At 38.6% G+C, this 20,774-nt stretch overlaps 3 protein-coding genes across 3 annotated transcripts; all 3 read left to right on the top strand.

Moving 5' to 3' along the window:
- Window positions 1-439: 439 nt before the first annotated feature.
- Window positions 440-4,348, top strand: LOC109704818 (vacuolar protein sorting-associated protein 18 homolog). Its single transcript, XM_020225607.1, has 5 exons — window positions 440-687; window positions 1,938-2,093; window positions 2,983-3,144; window positions 3,654-3,770; window positions 3,881-4,348. The coding sequence occupies exons 1-5, from the start codon at window positions 535-537 to the stop codon at window positions 4,058-4,060; spliced, it is 768 nt and encodes a 255-aa protein (XP_020081196.1). The 5' UTR covers window positions 440-534; the 3' UTR covers window positions 4,061-4,348.
- Window positions 4,349-6,037: 1,689 nt separating this feature from the next.
- LOC109704817 (sugar carrier protein C-like) lies at window positions 6,038-9,457 on the top strand. The gene is made up of 4 exons (XM_020225606.1): window positions 6,038-6,805; window positions 6,921-7,243; window positions 7,664-8,293; window positions 8,644-9,457. Exons 1-4 carry the CDS (start codon window positions 6,673-6,675, stop codon window positions 9,103-9,105), a joined length of 1,548 nt encoding a protein of 515 aa, XP_020081195.1. The 5' UTR covers window positions 6,038-6,672; the 3' UTR covers window positions 9,106-9,457.
- A 10,115-nt stretch (window positions 9,458-19,572) lies between these two features.
- LOC109704816 (sugar carrier protein C-like) lies at window positions 19,573-20,360 on the top strand (the record flags this gene model as incomplete). The annotated part of the gene is made up of 2 exons (XM_020225605.1): window positions 19,573-19,922; window positions 20,038-20,360. Coding segments are annotated over exons 1-2 (456 nt in total), but the record flags the coding sequence as incomplete, so codon positions are not given.
- Between the last annotated feature and the right edge of the window lie 414 nt (window positions 20,361-20,774).

The raw sequence follows: 20,774 nt of genomic DNA, 5'->3' as shown, positions 1-20,774 counted from the left end.
TTTGCTTCGCCTGCTTCAATCAACATATCATGTTAATTTGCTTCACCTACAACATCTGTTGCATCACCTTATTTAATGCATTAAGAAAAAGAGCAAGTTGATTGATAAAAATGGACACACCAGAGTTTTGTATGATTCATCAACGGCCAGTTCCTTCTAGATGATTCTTTGACTATATAATTTTACAAGTTACCTCAGTTGCATACATTTCATAGTGCTAGTTGTTGTTATGTTTTGGAATATACAGTATTGATGCCTCACCAATTTTAGGCCTTTACATCATTAAATTGTCTTGCACACATTTTATGCTGCTTGTTGCAAGTGTATTAGCAGATGCTTAAGGTAGTGTTTTTTTTATAATTTCCTTTTATGATTCAATTTGTATTTCCGGATTTAAGTAATTATTTCAACAGCATGTTCTCAATTTTATTACAATGAATTAGAAGTTATTTTTGCTAGGTAGACCCAGAACTTGCCAAGGCAGAAGCAGACAAGGTTGAAGATGATGAAGACCAAAGGAAAAAACTATGGCTTATGGTCGCAAAACATGTCATTGAGCAAGAGAAAGGCGTTAAGAGGGAGAATATAAGGAAAGCTATTGCGTTTCTAGCAGAGACTGGAGACCTTCTGAAGATTGAGGACATCCTGCCATTCTTTCCAGACTTTGTGCTAATTGATGACTTCAAAGTATGATCTCTTTGTTAAATTTCATTCATTATTTTTATCATTATGATTGGCTCTTGTTGGAAAGTCAGATTGCATAATTTTATTTTTTAGAGTCAAAGCTTTTAAATCTGTGTAGGTAATCTGCCAGTTTAAAGGCTCATTCTTTTCTCAGCACACTTTCTTTTATTGACTGGGTTTGTCTTCTGGATGTGATGAGGTTGGAGGCCTTAAGGTGTTACTTGATCGAGGCATTCAATTGAGCTAGTAATGCTTTGCAAGTTGATTGGGATTATGCTTGTTATAGAATCTCACATTTTCATGTATGACTGAAGGAATGACCTTTCTTGAATCAAAACCATAATCACGAGTAAATAGACATTAAATAAAGAATTTAAGAGTTATTCTATCATTGAATTCTGTAAATGCAATAGAAGAAATTTGCTCTGCTTGTTGTTTGGTTTTGCCAAATCACAAAGATTGCATGTTTCAATTGCTTAAGGGCATCATAATTTTATGGTGAATATTCTTTGGAGAAGAAGGATATTACAAATTCACGTCCATGGAAGTAATGATATGATGGTTTTTTTCAGCTCGAACCAATTGAGTGATTCCTAGAAATATTTTAAGTCTATTTAATCATACTTGACAATGTGTTTTATAATTGTTAGTCGGCTAAATTACAGAAAACCCTCTTTCAATACCTGCTTTTTCACTTTTTCTCCGTCATTAAAAAATCTACACTTTATCCCCTTGAAAAATGAAAAATGTTCACTTCGGCCACTGTCGTCAGTTTTTCATTAGGGTTCCATTTATATTTTATTTTTTATACCCAAAATACCCTTGAAACCCTCATCTATGCCCACACACATGCCCTCCGCGACCTCGCCCTCTTCCACCTCTCTGTCCATGTCTAGACACACGGCCTCGCCCTCCTCTGCTACCGGAATGAGCAATATTGGGTAATTTGGTCATTTTGTGACACCGTACTCTCTTGTGAACATTTTTCATTTTTCAAGGGGGTAAAATGTAGATTTTTGAATGACAGGGGAAAAAGTGAAAAAACGAATATTGACAGGGAGATTTTATGTAATTTAGCCTTTCTAGTCTCATAAAGTTTGATATTCCTCAAAGTTTATTTCATTTTTTTTTCTTGTAAGCTCATGGTCAGATTTTGCTGCAGTTCAATTTCCATTCTAGTATGGTTACTGAGATATGAACTTCTTTTATTTGCAAGGGCTTAGCAGAGGTTTTTTTTTTTTTTTTTAATGTAGGAGGAGATCTGTAAATCACTGAAAGACTACAACAATCAGATTGAAAAACTGAAACAGGAGATGAACGATGCCACACGTGGAGCTGATAACATTAGGAGTGATATCAGTGCATTGGCTCAGAGATATGCTGTTATTGATCGTGAAGAAGAATGTGGGGTACTGGTCCATTAATGTTTATTCTGATTTTTTTTCCTGCTTTCTAGGACCTATATTCTAAAAGGTACTTAACATGTGCAGCATCGTGTTCAATTAACACAATATATCATCATTCAATATTGATATCCTGTTGGTTGAGTTTTAAATTGGGTCTTTAGGTTTTTCATTTTCGAGAACTTAATAGTAGCAACGTTCATTTTATTTTGGTTGATTGAAAAAAGAAAAGAAAAAGAAAACAGAGAACGTAGTCTTGAACTTGTCTTCTTAATTTAAATTACATATTTGTGGCCTCCCAAATTTCTGTTCTGGCCTAGTCGATTGTTGTACTATTCTATTCTGGTGAAGCATGGAAGGACTACATTGTAGTAGCTTTTAGGACTAAAATGCATTGGTGGTTGCTGTACTATCGCCATATTGTAACTTGGTCCTTGTACTTTCAAATGAACACTTTCATCCCTGAACTTTCATATATATTGCACTTATAGTCTTTGATTGGTAAAATACGTCAAACTTTTATTGTAAATTGACCTTTAACCATGTTTGAAGTAGAGCAAAATGTGCAAGTCATTTAGGGTAGAAGGGTAAAATTGTCATTAAATTAGCTGTGTTTTTTGATGTTTTAGGCACTAAGTGTTCGCATTAGAAGTTCAGGGAACAAGGCGCAACAGGGTGATAGTAGATGGACTATTTATACATTTTCCCCTAGATTATATAATAAAGGGACTGGTTCTCCCCCTTCTTTCCTTCTCTATAATTTTATTGAATGATTTTTTTTTTTCCTCTTAATCTAGTCAAGCAAGTTAACCTTCTTCATTCACCACAATACAGAGACATATATTGCAACTTTTTTTTGTTATAATGTCTTATTTTCCTCCTACTGACTTAACAGGTTTGCAAGCGCAAAATATTAACTGCTGGAGCATTGCAACAGATTGGAAGAGGTTATACATCAATGGCATCTATGGCGCCGTTCTATATATTTCCTTGTGGTCATGCCTTTCATGCACAATGCTTAATAGCTCATGTTACTCGATGCGCAAGCCAAAGTCAAGTAAGTTACAAATTTAATCATGTACTGTATTTTACCACAGAATTGTGAGATAGTATCTAGATTTTAGAAAAAAAAAAAAGAAGTTCCGCTGCTCACTTGTCATTTGTTGGTTGTGCATTTCCAATAAAAAGACAATGCCATGCACATGGGATCTATCTCTGGAGGGCTGGAGGCATTTACAAGAATCAGTTCCCTCTAGTCAATCTCTGTTAAATTTTCAAGTGGCTCTCTTGTTTCTTGTTTGTGTTTATCGCTTTGTCATGACACAGTTTCAGTTCCTCATAAATATTGTCGTGCCAATTGCATATTTCTCCCTGATAGGATATTTAGTTTTTAATGTCTTAGTTTTATGCAACGCACATATGGCCATCTACACTGCTTGTTTTTAATCTTGTTTGAATCCAAGTTTTTTTAATAATATGTTATTTTGTTTAGTTGTATCACATCACTACACGGTAGTAGAAGTGGAAACAATGATCACAATGATCTAATCCAAATTGTTGTTTTAGGCTGAATATATTCTAAACCTTCAGAAGCAGCTTAGTTTGCTTGTCTCAAAGGCACAAAAAGGCTCAGGTGTTAGCGGGCACGATGAGCCTGTCACAAGCACGACCTCTATTGATAAGGTCAGTATCAATATAATTTACAAAACCATGATGCATCATTGCACCTGTAATTGTATCATGTGGAGCTAATACCCCATCATGTTCTCACTGTTTGTCTTAACTCATGGCAGCTAAGGTCACAGTTGGATGATGCAGTGGCGAGCGAGTGCCCCTTCTGTGGTGATCTGATGATCAGGGAGATCTCATTGCCTTTCATCGCGCCCGAAGAGGCTGAACAAATGACTTCCTGGGAGATCAGGCCGCAAGTTTTTTCTGCGCAGAAGATTTTGCCCATGACTATGTCTATATGAAACTCGGAGCGTTCCATATGATTTTTTGTACTATGACTATGTTTCTTTTCTTTTCTTCATTTTCATTTCGCCTGTTTTGGATTTATTGTAATATGATACCATTCCAATTTTTAATCACATTTTGCCTTTCTTAAAAAAAAGAAAAGAAATCTATTTGTTGAAGAGATGTGTATGACGACTCCGGTTTGTATTTTCATAGATTAATTTGGATGCGCAGTAGGCAAAGCCCAACTGCGTGTTGTAATATATCATCCACTACCAAATTGTACTTCTGGTGTTGCTTCTTAATTCTGGGTAATAGCATATATAGTTGCACTTTCTTGATATCACCGTGTATTGAAAGACTATTGAGAAAAATAGACTTCTCATTGCTATTATTACTTTTTTGTGTGTTTGTGCAGTGTGGATACCTAGTTTGAACTTTGTGGTCCTTTTTAAGAACAAGAACCGGACTGGAGATATTCTGAAGCTAGAGGTAGGGGTGGGCATTGTTCCGTTAGGTTTTGGTGACAAGAAAATTTGAAACTGGACCGATCTAATTTGGCTTGAAAATATCATGACTAAAATTGAACAACTAGTGTGGAATACCAAATCTGAGCCAAATTAGAAAAAAATTAGTTTGGTTTTGATTTTGGTTTGTCAGTTTAAATATTTGGATTTTTTTAAGTTTATTGGTAAAATCAAATAATTTACGTACAAAACCGCAAGTGCCGTCCCCTAGCTAGAGGGGTTTGAATGCGGGAAGTAAGGACTTTTTTCGAAAATGATCCTGTAAAATTTCGTATTTATCAAACTAACCTTGTGAAATTTTTATTTGTGAAACTAACCCTCTCTCGCCACGTGGGCGCCACGTCAGGGATTCCTCAAAAAGACGGTGAATCGTTCACCGTCTTTGATATTTTGTGAAGGCGGCGAATGGTTCACCGTCTTCATAAGACGGTGAACCATTCACCGTCTTTAGTACAAATCTATACACTGCGCAAATCTTTTCAAGTCCATAATATGGTGTCCTTGATAAGACGGTGAATCGTTCCCCGTCTTCTCGAGGGCATAGAAAAGGCGGACTTGAGAGAGCGGAAAGGGAAAAGGACGGAAAGAAAAATTTTGCACTAAAGGCGGTGAATGGTTTACCGTCTTCTAAAGACGGTGAACCATTCACCGCTTTTACAACAAATTACAAAGACGGTGAACGATTCACCGCCTTTTTGAAAAATTCCTGACGTGGCGCCCACGTGGCGAAAGGAGAGTTAGTTTTACAAATAAAAATTTCACGGGATTAGTTTGGCAAATACGAACTTTCACAGGGTTATTTTTGAAAAAAGTCCGGAAGTAATACAAACAAAAGCAGTGCCTCTTCATCTTGTTCGGTTCCTCGGTTCTCTTCTTCCCGCTGAGGGAGGCGAAAATGGCTTTGGATACACACCCACGCTGCTTGCTGGATCTTCGACTTCGCCCACGTCGTGCACCCTCCACTTCCTCCTTCCCCCTTTTCATGCGGTTATGTAATCTTGGTCGCTTGTTTATTATTAGATTATACAGTTCAAGTTTGTATGTTTGGTTGTTTTTTTTTTTTTTTTTTTCTCTGATTGTCAGAATGCGTCGCAAGTATAATGCGTCGCTCTATTCTCTTCAAAAGTACGCTCTTACAACTGAAATGCTGATGCCCCAGAATGAAACCTCCAAATGCATTTCATGTGGAGTGTTGCAGAGGTGTCAAATCGCGTGAAGCTTCATGCACCAGAAAATTAACCGAGAACCTCATTTATTTTGGCACCTGTCTTCCTTTTTATGATCTTTTCCTAGTATTGGCGCTACCATCCTCCAGTTCAACTACAGCATGTTAGATGCAGAATTGTAGGATGCTCCTGAATTTATAGACATGTAATTCTCATAAATAACATAGTTTCGTAAAAGGTGAGTGTAGAAGCACTTAAAGATGTATTTTTCACTATCTCCAGCTTGTATACTCCTATTTTTCTTAAGAAAAATGGAAGAAAACGTTCAACATAGAAAAGAGGAGCACCTAAATACAGCGGAAAGGAGATGACCTATAGATTGTGATGACCAGATAGGACCATCTAGTTCAGATAGATGACTAAAGATAGATTATAGATAAGGTGATTTGTTGTTCATCAAACATTAGGATAAATGCGGTGCAAAAACAGGTGTAAATAGATACCTATAATCCAGTTTTAGATATCACAAGGGCGGGATTAGTTTTTTGTTAGAATTTTAAGCTCTCACAGGTTTAAGAATATTATACCGCGCCAAAATTAGCTATAACAGTCAAAAGCCCGGTTGCTGGATTCTTCATTTTTCGTAAGAGGGGCCAACTAAAATCTACTACCCTTGGAGGCTATAATTAGGACGGTAAGAGCTGTTTTCCGCTCTTACTGACTATTCCATTTGCCATTGTCTTACAATGGAAATTTGTGCCACCTCAACTCACCCTCATTAACCTCAACTCATCTATATAAGGAACACCTTGCGCCTCGCTTTCCAAAATCATAACCTCCTCTTCCTTCTCTTCACTTCTCGGCTTCCCATTAACCTGCTGTTGCGCTCCTCTTCTTATCTTACAAAAGCTAGAGGAAATACGATACTCCGAGCCAATGGCGGGCGGTGTAGTCGTCAGTGCTTCCGGAGGGAAGGAGTACCCAGGCAAGATGACGCTCTTTGTATTCCTCACCTGCTTCGTGGCCTCCTCCGGTGGTCTCATTTTCGGCTATGATCTCGGCATTTCCGGTAATCTTAGGAGATCATACAAATGATGTTTTCTCGTCCTTTCGTATGCTTCAGTGTTTTCCCTGTTTCTAATAGGGATATGTTTTTGTATTTGTCTTTGAATGCCAATAAAAAGGGGGAGTGACATCGATGGATTCGTTCCTGCTAAAATTCTTTCCGTCCGTGTACCATAAGGAGAAGGAGGATGTGAGCACGAATCAGTACTGCAAGTTCGACAGCGAGCTATTGACTCTGTTCACATCCTCGCTTTACTTGGCCGCATTGGTAGCATCGTTCTGCGCAGCGACAGTGACGAGGGTGTTTGGAAGGAAGTGGTCCATGTTTGGTGGAGGCATCACCTTTTTGGTGGGTGCAGTCATCAATGGTGCAGCTGAGAGCGTGTTCATGCTTATCCTCGGTCGCATCCTTCTCGGCATTGGCGTTGGCTTCGCCAATCAGGTAACATATTCATAACACCAACATATAAGTATAATATCTTCGGTACAAGTCAGAAGATATTGCATAACCAGAGCGCGTTTCGAAATGAGAATCTCAGATTCTTCAAAAGTTTTGACTTTATTACCTAAACTCTGGGTTGTGTTTGATTTAACAACTTTGTTTTCGGAACTTGGTGGTACTTTCAAGTTTTTGACAGCATACTTAGAATTAATATTGTTAATTGATGGAATATCTTATTGGTTTTGAGAACTGAACCATTGAGTTCCATCTGTTAGAACTTCATGGCATTTTCTAAACATAAAAGTTACAATAGCATAGATATATAGTAACATTTTACGGTAAAGTCCGTGTGTTTTAAAATCTTTCTTTACAAAAACTCTCCATAGTATTATTCCACTTCGTAACCAATTGAACGTGCAGTCTGTGCCGCTATACCTCTCTGAGATGGCTCCGCCGAAACTCCGCGGGATGCTCAACATTGGCTTCCAACTTATGATCACGATCGGAATTTTGGCCGCCAACCTCATCAACTATGCAACTGCGAAGATCGCCGGAGGTTGGGGCTGGCGCGTCAGCTTAGGACTCGCCGCGGTCCCTGCCGTCGTCATTGCCCTCGGCGCTCTTCTCCTCCCCGACACCCCAAACTCGCTCATCGAGCGAGGGCATGCCGAACAGGCGAGATCAATGCTCTCGAAGATCCGTGGCACCGACGACGTTCAAGAGGAGTATGATGACCTTGTGGCCGCAAGTGAGGAGTCAAAGACCATCAAGCACCCGTGGAAGAACATATTGGAGAAAAAGTACAGGCCGGCACTCACTATGGCTATTCTCATTCCTTTCTTCCAGCAGCTTACCGGGATCAATGTGATCATGTTCTATGCTCCCGTTCTCTTCAAGACCATTGGCTTCGAAGACGATGCCGCACTCATGTCCGCTGTTATTACAGGCCTCGTCAACATGTTTGCTACCTTTGTCTCTATAGCCACTGTCGACAGAGTCGGCCGCAGGGCACTCTTCTTACAGGGTGGCACCCAAATGCTCATATGCCAGGTATGAAATTTTGTTGTTGGCTGGTCAACAAACATAAGGTTGTGCGTGATAACTTTTTTTTTTTTTTTTTTTTTCCTCCGCCACCAAAAAAAAATAGTATACTAGATATATAAGGTTGTATTTTGTCTTTGACACTTCGGTGATCACATGCAGCGACGAATTGGCCTGCAGCAATCGTCCATGATTCATATATGTAGATAACATTGTATATAGTTTTGTGCTAGTGACTGTTTTTGCTAGATGGAAATGCTTTTAGGATCAACTCTTACATTAGCAGATCAAAATCGCATAAGTAGCCGTTACCATTCCTATTCTTCTAATGTTTAATCACCTCCTTTAATTGTGTACAGATCGTTGTGGGGACCTTGATTGGATTCCAATTCGGGACAAGCGGTGTTGGTGCCAATCTATCCAGGGGATATGCGAGCTGTGTGGTGCTCTTCATCTGCGTGTACGTAGCCGGCTTCGCGTGGTCGTGGGGCCCCCTCGGCTGGCTGGTCCCCAGCGAGATCTTCCCCCTCGAAATCCGATCCGCCGGCCAAAGCATTAACGTGTCGGTGAACATGTTCTTCACCTTCATAATTGGACAGGCGTTCCTCACCTTGCTCTGCCGCTTGAAGTTCGGCCTCTTCTACTTCTTCGGCGGTTGGGTGCTTGTCATGACCATCTTCATCGGCTTATTCCTGCCGGAGACCAAGAACGTGCCAATTGAAGAGATGGTTCTCGCATGGAAGAAGCATTGGTTCTGGGGCAAGTTCATCTCCGACGATGATATCCATGTTGGCAAGAAAACTAGCACGTTCGGTGCGTGATCGGCCGACGCGCTCAAATTGGTTTGAAATGAATGAGACTGCAACTTGTTATCGGTTATGATATTTGATGAGGCATTTACAAGAATCAGTTCCCTCTAGTCAATTTCTGTTAAATTTTCATGTGGCTTCTTGTTTCTTATTACTTTGTCATGACACAGTTTCAGTGTTTATCACTTTGTCATGACACAGTTTCAGTTCCTCACAAATATTGTCGTGCCTTGTGCATATTTCTCCCTGATAGGATATTTAGTTTTTATTTTCTTAGTTTTATGCAACGCACATATGGCCATCTAGACTGCTTGTTTTTAATCTTGTTTGAATCCGTGTTTTTTTAATAATATGTTATTTTGTTTAGTTGTATCACATCACTACACGGTAGTAGAAGTGGAAACAATAATCACAATGATCTAATCCAAATTCTGTTTGAGAAATAACTCGGTACTTTATTATCAAAAAATAAAATAGATTTTAGCCGTTGATTAATAGAGAGTAAAGATGTAATTAGCCGGTAAAAGGATTACATCGTGCGAGGTTATTTTGGTAATTAAACTATACAATATTTAAAGAAACTTTTAATTGATATCCTAAATTTATGCATTAATTTGCACTAATTTGGAAAATTGATTGATTACCCTAATTTAGGCATTAATTAGGTATTAATTTACGCATTTACTTTAGAAATTTTAGTGATTCTAAAATTTAGGCATTAATTTAAATTATAGGAATTTTAGAAATAGTTCTATTTCTAAATAGATTGAATTTAAATATTACATATTAAATATTTAAAATTAAAAAATTAAAATTTAAGTTAGACGAATTTTGTATTACTATTTAAAAAATTTGTAATATTCATAAATATTTTAATTCAACATACTTAATATGTTTAAGAAAATTTTAAATTCCTATTGTTTAGACATTAATTTTGTATCACTTATTTAAAAAAATTTGAATGTAGGTAAAAAAAATTATAAATTAAATGTATTTAATATGTTAAAAAAACTTAGAATTGTTCTACTTAGACATTAATTTTGTATCATTATTTTAAAAAAATTGTAATGTTGGTAAATATGTAAATTTAACATATTTTATATGTTTAACAAAATTATGAATTCATCTTAGACATTAATTTTATATTACTAATTTTTAAAAATTGAATGTGGGCAAATATCTAAATTCAACATATTTAATATGTTTAAAAAAATTTAAGAATTTTTCCAATTTAGATATTAATTCTTTATCACTATTTAAAAAATTTAATGCGGATAATTGATAAGAAATATAGGGTATAATTCAAATAAATCCATATTGAAATATAGGGTATAATTCAAAAAATTTAGTTGATTTTTAAAATTTTAGTTTGTTACCTTTTGGTTTACAATTAGCTTCTTAACTTTTATTATTCATTTTAATTAAATTAGTATCAATGATTTAAAAACCATATTGAACCGATTAATTTGACCGATCAGACTTTAAACTATTTTATCAAAGATCTGATTTCAACCTATTAAACTGAATAAGATTAAGAACAATCTGGAACCGTTAAAATAATAAACATTTTCAACAGAATAACATTTAACTATTAGAGCTAATAAATATTTTAAACATAATTTTAAATATAAAAATTAAAAAAAATAGGATTACTATTTAGAAAAAAGGGTTAGGAATTTGAATTCGAACCCGACTAACAATCGCAAAACCTATTTCTGAACACGACGGATTTCAAAAATCCATATCTAAACCCGAAACTTGACCAATTCCGAAACCCAAAATCGAACCCAAACCCGAAGACTGGAACCCGAAACAATTATTTCTCTTTACCATATTTCAAAATATTTTATGTTAAATTTAAATTTTCAAAATATAAATTTGAATATAATATTAAATTTTATATATGATTCGGGTCGGATTCAAGATGAATATCGACAAAATCCATAGTTGGCCCACAAAATAATCTCACGTTCTTGTTACCAAATAATTTGAAACTTTTTTTATATGAAATGCCAAAATATGAGAGAAAAGATAGAGAGAAAAAAAAGAAAAAAAGAGAGAATAAAAATGTTAATAATATATTAGAGATAAAAAAATTAAATTGCTCATATATTAAAAGATAAAAATATCCTTTTTCGAAATACCTGGTAACCGATATCTCTCCCGAAGTGACCTGCTATTGCAGGTCACAATTTTAAGAAAATTAAATCTCAAACGTTGAATGGGAGTGAATGAACGGTAACGAAAAAAAAAAGAGTATAGAAGCATTACTCTTGTTGTTTTAGGCTGAATATATTCTAAACCTTCAGAAGCAGCTTAGTTTGCTTGTCTCAAAGGCACAAAAAGGTTCAGGTGTTAGCGGGCACGATGAGCCTGTCAAAAGCACGATCTCTATCAATAAGGTCAGTATCAATAAAATTTACAAAACCATGATGCGTCATTGCACCTGTAATTGTATCATGTGGAGTTAATATCCCATCATGTTCTCACTGTTTGTCTTAACTCATGGCAACTAAGGTCGCAGTTGGATGATGCGGTGGTGAGCGAGTGCCCCTTCTGTGGTGATCTGATGATCAGAGAGATCTCATTGCCTTTCATTGCGCCCGAAGAGACTGAACAAATGACTTCCCGGGAGATTAGGCTGCAACTACACAGAAGATTCTGCCCATGACTATGTCTATATGAAACTTGGAGCGTTCCATATGATTTTTTGTACTATGTTATGTTTCTTTTCTTTTTTTCATTTTTATTTTGCCTGTTTTGGATTTATTGTAATATGATATCATTCCAATTTTTAATCACATTTTGCCTTTTGTAAAAAAAAAAAAAATCTATTTGTTGAAGAGATGTGTATGACGGCTCCGGTTTGTATTTTGATAGATTAATTTGGATGCGCAGTAGGCAAAGCCAAACTGCGTGTTGTAATATATCATCCACTACCAAGTTATACTTCTGGTGTTGCTTCTTAATTGTGGGTAATAGCATATATAGTTGCACTTTCTTGATTGTCACCGTGTTTTGAAGGGCTCTTGAGAAAAATAGACTTCTCATTGTGTTAGATATGACTCGAAATCTATTATCGACTCAGGTTCGGGTTTACGACTCACCGACAGCTTCGCGATGCGACCAAATTGGGAAATTAAATTGTGAAGGGAAAATGAATGTCTGTGGTGGGTAGCGGAGGGCTCGGGTCCCCCACGGTACGGATCGAATGCGAAACCCGTTATGAATTTTTTTCTCTTCGTTTTTGCCCTAGAGACGTGTGATCGTGGTTGGTTGTAATCTGAAGAACATTGTATTCCCTTTCGTTTTCGATAGTGAAGTTCTCTCCTCCCTCGCCCGTGGTTTTTTTCCTGCAAAGGATTTTCCACGTAAATCTGTGTATTCTTTCATTTTTGCTTGTGGTTTGATAATTTTGTGTTCGTCATTTCGTTTCCGTTTGTGCGTTTGTCGTGACAAACTGGTATCAGAACCAGGCTCATCGATTAGGGTTCTCTTCATCAATGGCGTCCATGAAATACGACCTCCCTTTACTCGACCAGGACACATGTTTTACGTTATGGCAAGTGAAGATGCGCGGCTCAGATGGACCTAGAAGATGCGCTGCTCGGGAAGAAGAAGATGTCTTCGTCCCTCAGTATGGCGGAGAAGGAGAGATGAACCGAAAGGCCCTTACGCAGATCCAACTTCACCTTTCAAATGAGATCTTACAACATGTCATCAAGGAGAAGAACGCTGCGAGCTTATGGCTGAAATTGGAGTCGTTATGCATGACGAAAAGTCTCACCAACAAACTCCATCTGAAGCAGAAGTTATATTCTCACCGTCTGACAGAAGGTAAGAGCATTAAGACCCATCTTGATGAGTTTAAGAAATTATTACTGATCTGAAGATGATGGAAGTTAAATATGATGATGAAGATTTAGCGTTACTGCTTTTATATTCTCTACTGTCTTCGTATAGAAATTTTAGAGATACTATGCTTTATGGACGTGATACCATCTCTTTGGAAGATGTCTCAACTGCGCTCCTCTTGAAAGAGAGGATCGATAAGGAGATGAGTGGTACCACTGAAAGTCAGGCAGAGGGTCTATTTACGAGAGGAAGATCCAGGCAGAGAAATTATAGTGACAGTAAAGAAAAGGCTAGATCTAAATCCAGGCATAAGAATTTAATCTGCAATTACTGTAAGAAGAAGGGCCACATTAAGGCGGACTGTTTTAAATTGAAAAGGAAGGAACAAACCGAAGGAAAGAATGATCGAAAAGGAAAGGATAGCTCGAAATCTGCTGAAGCCAGTGTAGCAGAAGATTATAGTAGCGATGGGAATGTCCTGCTGGTCTGCGATGATAAATCCAGATCTAGCATAGAGTGGATTCTAGATTCTGGGTGCTCATTCCACATGTGTCCCAACAGGGAATTGTTTTCCACTTTTGAAGCTGTTAATGGTGGAGTTGTTTTGATGGGGAATGATGCATCCTGCAAAGTTGTTGGACGAGGATCGGTGAACATTAAGATGTTTGACGGAGTAGTCAGAACGCTCACCGACGTCAGATATGTTCCACAATTAAAGAGAAATTTAATCTCTTTGAGTACCCTAGACGCTAAAGGATATAAATTCACTGGTGAAAATAAAATTCTGAAAGTTGTTAAAGGAGCTATCGTTGTGATGAACGGTCGAAGACAAGAAGGAAAACTGTATGTGCTGCAAGGTTCGACTGTGACAGGTGGAGCTGCGGTTTCCTCTTCATCTATGCCCGATTCAGATGTCACAAAATTATGGCATGTGAGGTTGGGACATATAAGCGAAAGATGATTGATGGTTCTGAGCAAGCGAGGACTTCTTTGTGGCCAAAATACAGGAAGTCTGGAATTCTGTAAACACTGTGTATTTGGAAAGCAGAAAATGGTCAGTTTTACGAAGGCAATCCACAGAACCAAGGAAACTCTTGATTACATCCATTCAGATCTTTGGGGGCCAGCACCGGTGCCCTCTGAAGGTGGAGCGAGATATATGTTGACCTTCATATATGACTACTCCAGGAAGGCTTGGACATTTTTCTTATTCCAGAAAAGCGATGTATTCAAGACCTTCCAGCAGTGGAAGACTTTGATTGAGAAGCAGACTGGAAAGCAAATTAAGCGCCTTCGTACTGAAAATGGATTGGAGTTTTGTTCAGGAGAATCAATGAATTCTGTAAAGAAGAAGGAATTGAGAGACATCGCACAGTTGTCTACACACCGCAGCAAAATGACGTGGCAGAACGTATGAACAGAACATTGATGGAGAAGACAAGATGTCTACTCTCGAATGCAGGATTTGGCGAGGAGTTTTGAGCAGAAGCTACATCTACAGCTTGCTATTTGGTGAACTGGTCTCCGTCGACTTCCATTGATTTGAAAACTCCAGAAAATATATGGTCTGGCCACCCTCCTAATTATTCTGATTTAAAAATTTCGAATGTCCTGTATATGCACATGTTAGTCAAGAAAAATTAAAACCTAGATCTAAAGAATGCAAGTTTTTGGGTTATGCTTCTGGTACTAAAGGTTTTCGTTTGTGGTGTCCTGAAATCGTTTGTGGTGTCCTGAAGATAAGAAAATTATTATTAGCAGTGATGTCAAGTTTAACGAAACTGCTATGTTTCGCCGAAAGGAGGAGTCGCGTGTTTCTTGTGATACAGGTGCAGATGCATATGCAAATAGATCGAAGAAAACTGTTGAGGTGGAGTTTCAAATTCACTCTAAAAATCAGATCACTCCAGCACCAGGTACCACTTCAGGCGATTCTGCTCCTACAGAACCACAGGCGCCACCACAGACAGACACATATTCGATAGCCAGAGATCGACCGAGAAGGGAGATTAGACCACCGCAGAGATATGAAGAAACGAATTTGGTGGCTTATGCATTTATGACTGCTCAAGAGACAGATGCGTCTGAGGAGCCGTGCATATATACAGAGGCAGTTTCATGTAATGAATCTACGAAGTGGTTGCTCGCTATGGAGGAAGAGATGTAATCTCTTCATAAGAATCAGATTTGGGATCTAGTAAAGCTTCCAAAGGAAAAGAAAGCAGTTCGTTGCAAATGGGTGTACAAGAAGAAGGAAGGCACACCAGGAGTTGAGAGTATCAGATATAAGGCCCGTTTGGTTGCAAAAGGATACAGTCAAATTCCGGGTGTCGACTTCAACGATGTTTTCTCACCAGTGGTAAAGCATACATCCATCAGAGTCCTACTTGGATTGGTTGCCATGAATGACTTAGAACTTGAGCAACTAGACGTGAAGACGGCTTTCTTACATGGCGAGTTGGAGGAGGAGATTTATATGCAGCAGCTCGAAGGATTCGTGGTTGAAGGAAAAGAAGACCACGTTTGCAAATTGAAGAAATCTTTGTATGGGTTAAAGCAATCTCCACGGCAATAGTACAAGAGGTTTGATTCATTTATGATTAGCCATGATTTTAATAGAAGCAATTTTGATAGTTATGTTTACATAAAGAAATTAATTGATGGCTCTTTTATCTATTTGCTTCTTTATGTGGACGATATGTTGATTACTGCTAAGAATATGGCTGATGTTAATGACCTAAAAAATCAGTTGAAGTTTGAATTTGATGTTAAAGATTTAGGTGCAGTGAAAAAGATGCTTGGTATGGAGATACAGCGGAACAGAAAAGTAAAGAAGTTACAATTGACTCAAAAGGGATACATCCAGCGCGTGTTGGAATGCTTTTGTATGAAGGATGTTAAGCCTGTAAGTACTCCTTTCGCTACACATTTTAAACTCTCAACTGATTTGGCTCCGAAAACTGATGATGAGAAGGCATACATAGAACGAGTCCCCTATGCCAGCGCAGTCTGTAGCATTATGTATGCTATGGTCTGCACGAGACTAGATATTGCGCATGCTGTAAGCATGGTGAGTAGGTACATGGCAAATCCGGGAAAACAACACTGGCAAGCTGTAAAATAGATTTTGAGGTATTTGCGAGGTACTACTAATGCCTGTTTAGAGTTCGGTAGATCTGATGCAGGTTTGACATGGTACGTGGATTCTGATTATGCTGGAGATTTTGATAAAAGAAGATCACTTACTGGTTATGTCTTCTCACTTGGTGGATGCGCTATTAGTTGAAGAGCTTGTTTACAGCCTACTGTTGCACTATCTACGACGGAGGCTAAGTACATGGCGATCACGGAGGCTGTGAAGGAAGGTATTTGGTTAAGAGATTTACTTGGTGAATTAAACGGAGACAGTTAGAAATTAACAGTATTTTGCGACAGTCAGAGTGCTATTTATCTCACTAATGATCAAATGTTTCATGAAAGAACGAAGCACATTGACATCAAGTATCATTTTATTCGTGAAGTTCTTGCACAAGGAGACATTGGAGTGAAAAAGATTAGCACTTTAGAAAATCCTGCTGACATGTTGACGAAGCCTCTTATTCCTCTCAAGTTCAAGCATTGCTTAGACTTGATTAGTATTAATTGCTGATTGGTACTGCCCTTAGGGGCTTTGTGGAGAAAGTGGAGAGTTATGGTTGCTATTTCATGTTAAAGAAAATTTCTCGTCAAGGTGGAGATTTGTTAGATATGACTCGAAATCTATTATTGACTCAGGTTCGGGTTTACGACTCGCCGACAGCTTCGCGGTGTGACCAAATTGGGAAATTAAATTGTGAAGGAAAAATGAATGTCTATGGTGGGTAGCGGAGGGCCCGGGCCCCCCGTGGTACGGATCGGATCCGAAACCCGTTATGAATTTTTTCTCTTCGTTTTTGCCCTAGAGGCGTGTGATCGTGGTTGGTTGTAATCTAAAGAACATTGTATTCCCTTTCGTTTTCGATAGTGAAGTTCTCTCCTCCCTCGCCCGTGGTTTTTTCCCTGCAAAGGGTTTTCCACGTAAATCTGTGTGTTCTTTCATTTCTCTTGTGTTCGTCATTTCATTTCCGTTTGTGCGTTTGTCGTGACACATTGTTATTATTACTTTTTTGTATGTTTGTGCAGTGTGGATACCAAGTTTGAACTTTGTGGTCCTTTTTAAGAAGAACCAGACTGGAGGTATTCTGAAGCTAGAGGTAGGGGTGGGCATGGTTCCGCTAGGTTTTGGTGACAAGAAAATTTGAAACTGGACTGATCTAATTTGGCTTGAAAATATCTTCTTTTTTTTTTTGAGAAAGAGGTAGCGCGCTATCTGCTTCATTCATTAAACAAAATGAACTAAGCGTACAGTGTGAAAGCAGTTAGGGCCTCCGAAAAGAGCTTCCACAAAAAAAGAAAGCAGGGAGGAAGTGGAGAGAAAGGGAGATAAAGGAGAAGCTACTTAAAAAAAGAAAACCCACCCTGTATATGCGGGTGGTGTTAAGTGGTCAGAGGAGCTCGAGCCAGGATTTCGCCAGAAGTCTGGTGCGTTCAAGGGCTCGGGTAGCGTTGGGAATCGCTGATTGGAAGATAGTGTTGTTTCTTTCCATCCAGACTACCAACCAAATTGCCGCCAGAAAGGTGGAGGCTTTAGATCGTTTAGATATGTCTTTGATCGCCTTGATAGTGGTCCAGAGCTCCCGAACGTCACTCACATCCTTGATTGGTACGGGCCCCATGCAGAAGAGGAAACGGACGAAGACGCAATTGCAGAATAGGTGGTCACAGGTTTTCGTGGGATCCGCGCAGAAGACACAGTGTTCGTCTACCTGCATCCCTCGGTTGAGCAATTTGTCAACGGTGAGGAGTCTTTTACGGATTAGCACCCAGATGAGTACTTTGATCTTGAGCGGAATTTTAAGTCTCCATATTTGCTGGTTCGTCGCGTCCCTTTGTCTTGCGTAATCAATAAACTTGTAGAGGGATTTGACCGTAAAGAGTTGGTTGGAAGTCCACCGCCATTTGAGTAGGTCCGGGTTGCAGGTAGGGCTGTACTGAAGTCCACCGCCATTTGGCTTGAAAATATCATGACTAAAATTGAACAACTAGTGTGGAATACCAAATCTGAGCCAAATTAAAAAAAACATTAGTTTGGTTTTGATTTTGGTTTGTCAGTTTAAATATTTGGATTTTTTAAAGTTTATTGGGCAAAATCAAATAATTTACGCACAAAACCACATGCCGGCCCCTAGCTAGAGGGGTTGAATGCGGGAAGCAATACCAACAAAGCAGTGCCTCTTCATCTTGTTTGGTTCCTCGTTGTTAAATATAAAATTATATAAACACACCGTTCTCTAACAGTTTAAGTTTTTAGAGTACAACGGTTGTTTCACATAGTATCAGAATAGGAGGTTCTGAGTTCGAGTCACGTCAGACTCTTAGCATATTAAATTTCTCCCATTTAATTCAAGCACACGTCATGGGCCGACTAAAAAGTCTCAAGCCCAGACGTGAGGGGGAGTGTTAAAATTATATAAACACACCATTCCCTGACAGCTTAACCTTTTAGAATACAACGGTTGTTTCACACTCGTCCTCTTCTTCCCACTGAGGGAGTCAAAAATGGCTTTGGATACACACCCATGCTGCTTGCTGGATCTCCGACTTCGCCCACCTCGTGCACCCTACACTTCCTCCTTCCCCCTTTTCATGCGATTACGTAATCCTGGTCGCTTGTTTAATTATTATTAGATTATACAGTTCGAGTTGTATGTTTGAAATTTTTTTTTGCTTTGCTTGTCATAATGCGTCGCAAGTGTAATGCGTCACTCTATTCTATTCACAAGTACGCTCTTACAACTAAACTTCTGGTGCCCCAGAAAGAAAGAAACCTCCAAATGCATTTCATGTGGAGTGTTGCAGAGGTTGCAAATCTTGTGAAGCTTCATGCACCAGAAAATTAACCTAGAACCTCATTTATTTTGGCACCTGTCTTCCTTTTTATGATCTTTTCCTAGTATGGGCGCTACCATCCTCCAGTTCAACCACAGCATGTTAGATGCAGAATTGCAGGATGCTCCTGAATTTATAGACATGTACTTTCCATAAATAACATAGTTTCGTAAAAGGTAAGTGTAGAAGCACTTAAACATGTATTTTTCTCGATCTACAGCATGTATACCCCTATTTTTCTTAAGAAAAATGGAAGAGAACGTTCAACATAGAAAAGAGGAGCACCCAAATACAGCGGACAGGAGATGACCTATAGATTATGACGACCAGATAGGACCATCAAGTTCAGATAGACGACCAAAGATAGATTATAGATAAGGTGATTTGTTGTTCGTCTAAAATTAGGATAAATGCGGTGCAATAACAGGTGTAAATAGATACCTATAATCCAGTTTTAGATATCACAAGGGCGGGATTAGTTTTTTGTTAGAATTTTAAGCTCTCACAGGTTTAAGAATATTATACCGCGCCAAAATTAGCTATAACAGTCAAAAGCCCGGTTGCTGGATTCTTCATTTTTCGTAAGAAGGGCCAACTAAAATCTACTACCCTTGGAGGCTATAATTAGGACGGTAAGAGCTGTTTTCCGCTCTTACTGACTATTCCATTTGCCATTGTCTTACAATGGAAATTTGTGCCACCTCAACTCACCCTCATTAACCTCAACTCATCTATATAAGGAACACCTTGCGCCTCGCTTTCCAAAATCATAACCTCCTCTTCCTTCTCTTCACTTCTCGGCTTCCCATTAACCTGCTGTTGCGCTCCTCTTCTTATCTTACAAAAGCTAGAGGAAATACGATACTCCGAGCCAATGGCGGGCGGTGTAGTCGTCAGTGCTTCCGGAGGGAAGGAGTACCCAGGCAAGATGACGCTCTTTGTATTCCTCACCTGCTTCGTGGCCTCCTCCGGTGGTCTCATTTTCGGCTATGATCTCGGCATTTCCGGTAATCTTAGGAGATCATACAAATGATGTTTTCTCGTCCTTTCGTATGCTTCAGTGTTTTCCCTGTTTCTAATAGGGATATGTTTTTGTATTTGTCTTTGAATGCCAATAAAAAGGGGGAGTGACATCGATGGATTCGTTCCTGCTAAAATTCTTTCCGTCCGTGTACCATAAGGAGAAGGAGGATGTGAGCACGAATCAGTACTGCAAGTTCGACAGCGAGCTATTGACTCTGTTCACATCCTCGCTTTATTTGGCCGCATTGGTAGCATCGTTCCTCGCAGCGACAGTGACGAGGGTGTTTGGAAGGAAGTGGTCCATGTTTGGTGGAGGCATCACCTTTTTGGTGGGTGCAGTCATCAATGGTGCAGCTGAGAGCGTGTTCATGCTTATCCTCGGTCGCATCCTTCTCGGCATTGGCGTTGGCTTCGCCAATCAGGTAACATATTCATAACACCAACATATAAGTATAATATCTTCGGTACAAATCAGAAAATATTGCATAACCAGAGCACGTTTCGAAATGAGAATCTCAGATTCAAAAGTTTTGACTTTATTACCTAAACTCTGGGCTGTGTTTGATTTAACAACCTTGTTTTCGGAACTAGGTGGTACTTTCAAGTTTTTGACAACATACTTAGAATTAATATTGTTAATTGATGGAATATCTTATTGGTTTTGAGAACTGAACCATTGAGTTCCATCTGTTAGAACTTCATGGCATTTTCTAAACATAAAAGTTACAATAGCATAGATATATAGTAAAATTTTACGGTAAAGTCTGTGTGTTTTAAAATCTTTCTTTACAAAAACTCTCCATAGTATTATTCCACTTCGTAACCAATTGAACGTG

The sequence above is a fragment of the Ananas comosus genome, unplaced genomic scaffold (genome assembly GCF_001540865.1).
Source record: "Ananas comosus cultivar F153 unplaced genomic scaffold, ASM154086v1, whole genome shotgun sequence".
NCBI classification, from domain to species: Eukaryota; Viridiplantae; Streptophyta; class Magnoliopsida; order Poales; family Bromeliaceae; genus Ananas; species Ananas comosus.
The sequence above is the reverse complement of the archived record's forward strand: the minus strand, read 5'-3'. Positions and strand labels throughout refer to the sequence as shown.